Below are 8,363 nucleotides of genomic sequence, written 5' to 3'. Positions count from 1 at the left end.
TTTTCTGTTTTCAAATTCGGTTTTTCTTATGTTTTTTTGTCCTTTTGATAGGTTAGTAGCATTATATATGTAGACTTGCCTGTTTCAACAGGCTTTAGTTATGCCAGAACAGAACTTGCTGCTCAAAGAAGTGATAAGTTGTTGGCTGATCAAGCCCATGAATTTCTAAGGAAGGTATTCTCCAAATTTTATTTCTTTATTTTAAAATCCTTGTCTTTTTTTTTTTTTTTTTTTTGGCTGATCAAGCCCATGAATTTCTAAGGAAGGTATTCTCCAAATTTTATTTCTTTATTTTAAAATCTGTCTTTTCTTTTTTTGTTGCGTTTGCAGCTACATTTTATTTCTTTTATTTTCTTTGTTAGTCAATCATTTTCTATTCTTAATTGTTTGCAGTGGTTAATTGATCATCCAATTTTTTTGTCAAACGAAGTTTACATTGCTGGTAGTTCATATTCTGGCATTCCCGTTCCAGTAATTGTTCAAGAAATTGCACAAGGTAAAATGTTTTTAAATGATTTAAAAAAAATTAAAACCGCATATTAACAATCATTAAGTTAGACCGTTAATTGGTGACGGCTGAAATGTAAATTATATCATTAAGTTACTATAGTTTGTTATAATACATGTTAGCAAATTTCATTACTTTCAGCTAACGAAGAAGGGATTCAACCAAAGATAAATCTCCAGGTTAGCATTTTAAATTACTGTTTTATGTTATATATACTAATGTAAAAATAAGTATTTTTATAACAGTTAAAAACAAGTTTTTATATCGATTATAAAATAGATATAGAAGTAAGAATATGAAAAATATTAACTTTTTATACCAATCAAACGTACAATCCATATAGAAAACGAAAATGGAGAAATTAGAGAACCACAAACCTTAAAACCATCTATTGGGTGGTGAATGAAACCAACCTCAGTGATCCCAAGCTCTTGTATCAATTCCTGGGACTTTATAGTGGACTCTTGTGACAACCTATTCGATGAAAAATTAATATACACTTATTTTTTAGATTTAATATCTATTTTGGTCCTTCAAAAGAAGAATTTCATTCAAAATCATCTTACCTTTTTTAAAAAGTAACAATTGGTTACATTTTTTGAAAAAACTGATCAAGTTAATCCTTTTAGCTAACACCGTCAAAAATTTAACGTTAGAGATCTCTCCTGGACTAAGGTTAATGACGTAATGTTATATGATTGCATGGCAAAAATAGATTAATTTGCGTGTAAAATTAAAATTGACACAAAAGAAGTTAACTACGTTGCAAGTCCCCAAACCTCACCAGACCCTTCTCACCCTCTGCCAGACAAACAACAAAGGAATTCTCTTGAACCCCATTTTCCATAATTCTATTATGGGCATTCTCCCCAACCATCTTTTCCTCAGCATTTTGACCGGAGAAAGCTTGAGAGTAAGTTCTATCTGCTCAGAGTTAGTGTACGATTTCTCAGAATAAAATCATTGCTAAAGAAAAAAAAAAATTCCCTTTCTGGTATGATGAATACTTAGCCCCAGTCACTCTAAACTGAACTAGAAACACAAAAAGATCGGTAGCCCAATCCTTCTTCCTTTTCTTTTTGTTGGAAATCTGTTTTCTCGAATCAGTGGAACAAAGTTGGAGGGTTGGCATTTAAACCAAGCACTGCACACTTTAGCACCTTTCTCCTTAGCACTCTGAGCCATCCAAGCAATGGACTGGCTCTCATGGTCGAACATGGTCAACAACTTTTTGTTTGTATGAAAAGGGTATGATTCAGCAAGAAGTTTAAAAGTTGATCCTGTGCTCACAGTAAAAACAAGGCCAAATTAGAGAAACCATGTCGCCGGTCAGGACAATGACGGTAATCACTGTCGTCATCTCCGACGAGGAAGAGGAGTACTCCTTCGCCGTTGCGTACAACGGACCAGACACGACGTACGATCTTCCTTGGACAGTGCCGATCACCGTTGACAAGATTCCGGTGGTGACGGCAGTCGCGGTATCGCAGGCTTCTGACGAGCTTTCGTTGCCGGTGGTGCAACCAGTCTCGACGCCGGAACTGAAAACACTGAACTCTGAGTTCTGATTATCAATCTTCAAAAACCCTAACCCCTCTTTTTTAATCTCTCACCTAATCTATATTTTTTGTTACAATTTTAACCTCAGTTGTCATTACACTGCCACACGCAACCATCTAACGTTGACATCTCATCAAGTTCAGTCCAACGACACCGCTGAAACGTTAAATTTTTTAGGATGATAGCTAAAAGGATTAATTTGGACGATTTTTTCAAAAAGTGAGATGAATTATTATTGTTTAAAAAAAGTAGGACAATTTTAAATAAAACTCCTTTTATGAGAGAACAAAATAAATATTAAACCTATTTTTTAATACAGTATATCAAATCACTTAGAAGAATCTTCAAACCTTAGCGGTATCAATAATTTTAAAGAGTAAAAATTTAGAAATTTTTTAGAGAAAACAAATAATATAAATATATATATATATATATATATATATATATATATCTTTATTTTGTTCTCAAAAACTTATCTCTTTTTACAATAAAAAAACTCCATAGATGACCTATTTAATTTGGTACTTTTTGTGGTAATATAGTGGAATGCGACATGAAAAACCTAGAAATAAGATTCTTAACAAAAGCTAAAAATGGAATTATGTAACAAATGAAAAAATTATTTATTTTTTAATAGTAAAAGGTGACATCAAACTTAATTTCTGATAATGAAGCGTTGTTTTACTTTAGGGATACCTTTTGGGGGATCCAGCAACAACTGGAAGGGGAGCAAACTATAGAATCCCTTTTGCTTATGGAATGGCACTTATTTCTGAAGAGCTATATGAGGTGATTTTATTTTATTTTAATTCATGAATTTCTATTTTAAAGGATTCTTCTCATTAAAAAAAATCAAAGACTAAGGAATTCTCTTAATTTATGAATAGTCACTACAAAAAAATTGTAAAGGAAATTACATCGATGTGGACTCCGAAAATGTATTATGCTATAAAGATATGGAGTCATTCAATAAGGTATGCATTTTCTCTTTTTCATATCCCTTCTTTTCTTATAAAATTTTGGTTACTAGAATTTTTAGTGAAATAATAAAACATCATAAGGTCTGTTAGAAGTGAGTTTTAGGCCTAACTCAACTCTACAAAACTGGCTTATAAGGTGAGTCGCACCGCACTTATATATTATAAATTAGTCTTATCTCTAGTCAATGTGAGACTTCCAACACACCTCCCTTATGCCGAGGTATATATATCTCGAGCGTGAGACCAGATATTAATGGGTGGTCTGATAACGGCCCAATAGCGGGTGGAACAATATGCCCAACAAATATCGCTAGGATGGACTCTAACCATAACTCTGATACCATGTTAGAAGTGGGTTTTAGACCTAACTCAACTCTACAAAACCGAATTGTAAGGCTTTATCTCTAGTCGATGTGGGACTTCCAACACACCCCCTCACGCCGAGGTATATACATCTCAAGCATGAGACTAGATATTAATGGGTGGTCCGATAATGGTCTAATAGTGGGTGGAACAATATGCCCAACAAATATCGCTAGGATAGGCTCTAACCATAACTCTGATACCATGTTAGAAGTGAGTTTTAGGCCTAACTCAACCCCACAAAACCGGCTTATAAAGTGAGGTTTGCACCCCACTTATATATTATAAATTAGTCTTATCTCTAATTGATGTGAGACTTCCAACAAGGTCAACTATTATTTCTGTTAGAATTTTAAGAGTAAAAAAAGATAGTTTCTATGTTAGACATGTTTAGTGTAGTGAATTGTATATAGTAAATATAAGTTGTAGAAGATAGTTTTGGAAATAATGAATAATGTGGAGGAGTTTATATCGTTACAATAAGTGACTTTACCTTAAGTAAACCACTAATTCTACAATTTTCTAGATGATTTTAGTTTTTCTTAACTTTTGTAATTATTTTATTGTTATAATTTTAGGTTTTATCTATTATTTGTCTTTCTAGCATAATTTCTTTGTTTTTAGACTTTTCTTTTCTTGTAACTTCTTGAAGTTTGTGTCAAATTTAACAATTCCAAATGCAAATTTATGAAAATTAATTTTTAATAGTGAAGCAAATTCTTAAAATATAACTTTTCTCTTAGAATTGCTAAAAATTTAAACCATTGTATATTGATATCTAAAGTATTATTTAAAATATTTATGTGATATTATATATTATTATATTATTAGCATGATTATTAACGTTATTTTTCTCAAAAACAAAAACTTAATAAATCATAATATAAGAAAATAAAAATATGCCATAAAAAATAATGCAAAAAAATTATCTTTAATTATTAATTAAAGATTGAATACGAGATAAAAAGAATCTCGTAAAGAATTGGTGTCTGCATGAATCATATAATATAAATATATGGTGGTGGGGTGGTGAGGAATTTGAATATGTTAATAAATTTTTTTAATAATTTTTTTATAATACGTAACATGTTATTATTTTATTGGTTTGTTTGAATTTATTTTTATAAAAGTATTTGAAATAGACTAATTACAGGTCACCATGTATGAGTTGTAAAAAAATTGTCAAAAAAAAGTTGTTAAAAGAACATTTTCCTTTGAAGAATGCAAGTATGTGTATAAAATAATGGACCACGATATATTAATAATTTTTATTAACAACTTTTTGACAATAGACTATGTATCATTATTTTATTGGTCCGTATATTTGAAACAGACGAATCATAAACTACCACATAAACAATTGTAAAAAAATTGTCAAAAAAAGTGGTTAAAAAAACATTTTCCTAAAATAATATAATATATAGGTTAGATGGTGATTGGTTCGTGTGAGAGAAAAGTAAAAGAAAACTTATGGTATAACGTGGGATTAGTATAACTTATGGTATAAAGTGGTTAAAAAAACTTATGAAAATAATGAATAAAATGAAAGATAAAACCCTAAAATTTGTAGATTAGAGCTTCCGCATCCAAAGTCTAGCTTCGAGGGGTGAAAAGTGTATTTTTGCGTCTCCTTCTGTCCAAAGATAGACCCTCTAGGTCATCTAAAACCTTATATACATTCTAAAAATAACAGAAAAACTGGCCCAGGCGGTGGAATACCGCTCAACAGTGGTTGTGACTTCTTCAGAATAATGCTCAGCGTTGACGCCCAGGCGAGAGGCAGTAAACTCACTGATGAGGCTGGCGCTCAGCAGTAAAAGTGTTGCTCAACGGTGGTTGCGGCACTTGATTTTCCCTTCAGCGTTGGCACTTAAGCGTTGTCAAGAGAACTCCTCAGCAAGAATGGCGCTCAATGGTGAATTGGCGTTGAGTGCTAGTTGCGATTCTTCTTTTAAGAATTTTTCCTTCTTCTCTTGAGTCCAACTTCTCACTACTTCAACTTCTTTCATCCAATTCATGTTAATTCCTGCCAAAACAAGGAAAACGAAGCATAATACCAATAATACTACCTTCAATTCTCTTATTCCCTAACTTTAGCAAAAAGCATGATTTCAAGCTACTTTCTAAGTCATAAAAGGTGTGTTTAGTGTCAAATTTAAGTATAAAAATAAAGGTATTTCAACTCTAAATGCCAAACTATGTGTAGTTGAATGTTGGTTATGATGGTTGTGCTGTGTGAAGTTGAAAAAGGTGTTGTTTGCTATGTCTTCTTGCCATACTTCTCTAATTCGTTGTTGTACCTTTCCTCTCATGAGACTGTACAAAGGTGAATCTCTTCATTTTTAAGAAGCAATGGAAGAGATGAGTCTCCTCATCCATGATGGGCAGTAGAAAGGACTAATATTTGAGTGTTTCTCTTTCCTCTTTCAAGGGGTAGAACAAGATGGATGTCTCATTGTAGGGTTCCAGCTTCTGTTGAGTATAGTGCCGATGGGAACCATATAAGAATCTTTACTCATATGTTTTTAAGGAGTAGGGGAGATAAGTCCAGAGCTACAATGGAGGACGATTCAAATCGTCTTGTTTTGGTAAACAAAAATGGGGTGATGAAGTATGAATGGTGACATACAATTGTGTAGATAGTTAGTATTGGCACGAGTTGTCTTGAATTCAAACCTTTGTAGAGCTTATAAGGTGGGCATGTTTCCTTTTAAGGGAAAGTATGGTTGAGAGTTATAGTGCTCAGCATAATCTTTTTATGGTATTTTGATGTTTATTGGTAGCTTGATGTTTATTCTGTTAGCTCACCCTTAGTTGTTTGTGTTTGTGAGATGATTATATAACTCGTGTTATTATACAAGAGGATTTGCTTTCTACAGATGTATTAGTTGATGAGTAAAGTGACAATGATTAGCGAGTTTTTGGGGAACTTTTAGGTATTGAACAATTTTTTTTATTTAATAATGTAATGATTTTTGTGACTTCATTTGAAATATTTAGATTTTGACTATGATTTATTTTAATTCAGATTAAATGAATATGATTTTCTTTCACTTTAATTTAAAAAGGTTTTAAATTTTTAACTTCCACAAGTTAAAAAAATTTATAATTTATTCCTGACATCCAAAATTGGAGTGTTACAAGTAAAAGCATATATTCAACTAAGAGATAATGGTAGTTTGTTTTCCTTTTCGTTTCATCTTTTTATAATAATATCATATTAATGTTATTATATCTACTTTTCCTTTTAACATGTTTATCTTTAAAAATTGAAGAAGAATAAAAAAGTATCTAAGTGTTTAATAAGTTTTGAACTATATTTATAACACAGATTACGTCATTTCATATTAATAAATAAATTATAGTCAATATTAAATTATATATTATATATTTTATTTAATAACCTAATAATAGTATGATATAAAATATTAAAAATTATAATATATTAAATTATTTAATAAAATATATAATTTTATATCTTTACATAAATGATATTATTTTTAAGAATTAATTTAAGTTTTGGATTAAACCTACGTTAACTTTGATTCTAAGTTACTTGAGAAAAGACTTTGGAAGTTGAGATTTTTTTTTCCCAAATAAAAGATCTCTTAAGAAAGAGCTTTTTCAAGATGGATTAGAACTAGCACATAAACCGTGAATCAAATTGACACTTTGTGTGCATAACAACATGGAAGATTGATGATAATATGATAGAAATTTATATTACTTTTCATGTATTTTCTATTTTATATATGTTGGATAAGTCACTTTCACATTTTTCTAAATTATTTAAGACTTTCTTAACTTTTAGAACGATCTAGAATTATATAGTTGTAATCTATTACTTATGGTTATAAGAGAATCTAAGTTTCTAGATTTTTGTTTTCTTGAAACTCTTAGAAAATTGTATTGAATTTAACAATTCCACTGCAACAGCTTGTATCAGGACTTTATAGTTCCAATATTTTGGAGCCGTTGTGTGTGTTCGATGAACTTGAATCTCCTTTGAGAAGATCCCTAATTAAGAAATTTTCTGAAGAGCATTTCTTGAAAACTGATCTCAAAGTGTCAGACGTAACATGTCCGGTAATGTTCATGGTTTAATTGAATGATAGATGTTCTCTAATTACTATTTCCTTTCCATGTATTTGGCAATGATGTTTGCTTCTTTACCACTATTAGACTTATACANCANTCCTTATGACTTATTGGGCAAATGATGATACTGTTCGAACTGCACTTAATGTCCGCAAGGTCAGTTCATATAACTCACTGCTTTTGGTTTTCCTTTACACATGCTAACTACATTATATAATAATTACAAATGCATGCATTGCAGGGAAGTATAGGAACATGGGTTCGTTGTAATCATGATGAAGATTTCAACTTCGATATTCCAAGCAGCGTTGAATATCATGCAAATCTTAGTAAAAAAGGATATCGTTCATTAATATACAAGTTAATGTTCCTTCTTTATGCTGTTGTATTGCTTGAAGTAAAACTATACAACAAATTAATTATATAATTCAAATTTCTTGTGACAAATAACAGTGGTGATCTTGACATGGTGGTTCCTTTCATGGGAACTGAAGACTGGATAAGATCATTAAACTACTCAATTGTTGATGATTGGAGGCCATGGAATTCAAATGGCCAAGTTGCAGGGTATAATTTTATAACTTTCTTTTTTTCTTACCATAATTTGAACCATATCTCTTAGTGAATTGTCTTCCAACAATACCATGCAGACCAAGAATGTAGTTATATCTAACCATGCTTAATATATATAGAAAAAATAATTAAATTATGGACTTAATGCCATGTAGATACACAAGGACTTACTCCAATAAGATGACATTTACAACTGTGAAGGCAAGTATCTCATTCTCCTTGTTACACTTGTGTGGCTTACGCGCATATATATATATATATATATATATATATATATATAT

The 8,363-nt window shown here is 30.9% G+C and overlaps 1 protein-coding gene across 1 annotated transcript in view; it reads left to right on the top strand.

The window, feature by feature from the left end:
* The window catches only part of LOC111241653 (serine carboxypeptidase-like 1), a 57,940-nt gene that overhangs the window by 49,145 nt on the left and 432 nt on the right, over window positions 1-8,363 (top strand). Inside the window, exons 4-13 of the mRNA XM_022780542.1 lie at window positions 52-174; window positions 394-496; window positions 650-687; window positions 2,759-2,857; window positions 2,956-3,042; window positions 7,348-7,497; window positions 7,594-7,665; window positions 7,751-7,869; window positions 7,963-8,076; window positions 8,238-8,283. Coding sequence (XP_022636263.1) covers window positions 52-174; window positions 394-496; window positions 650-687; window positions 2,759-2,857; window positions 2,956-3,042; window positions 7,348-7,497; window positions 7,594-7,665; window positions 7,751-7,869; window positions 7,963-8,076; window positions 8,238-8,283 — 951 coding nt within the window. The remainder of the gene's footprint in view (window positions 1-51; window positions 175-393; window positions 497-649; window positions 688-2,758; window positions 2,858-2,955; window positions 3,043-7,347; window positions 7,498-7,593; window positions 7,666-7,750; window positions 7,870-7,962; window positions 8,077-8,237; window positions 8,284-8,363) is intronic.

This window comes from Vigna radiata, chromosome 5 (genome assembly GCF_000741045.1).
Source record: "Vigna radiata var. radiata cultivar VC1973A chromosome 5, Vradiata_ver6, whole genome shotgun sequence".
NCBI lineage: Eukaryota > Viridiplantae > Streptophyta > Magnoliopsida > Fabales > Fabaceae > Vigna > Vigna radiata.
Note: the sequence above shows the minus strand (reverse complement) of the source record. Positions and strands in the feature narration are given on the sequence as shown.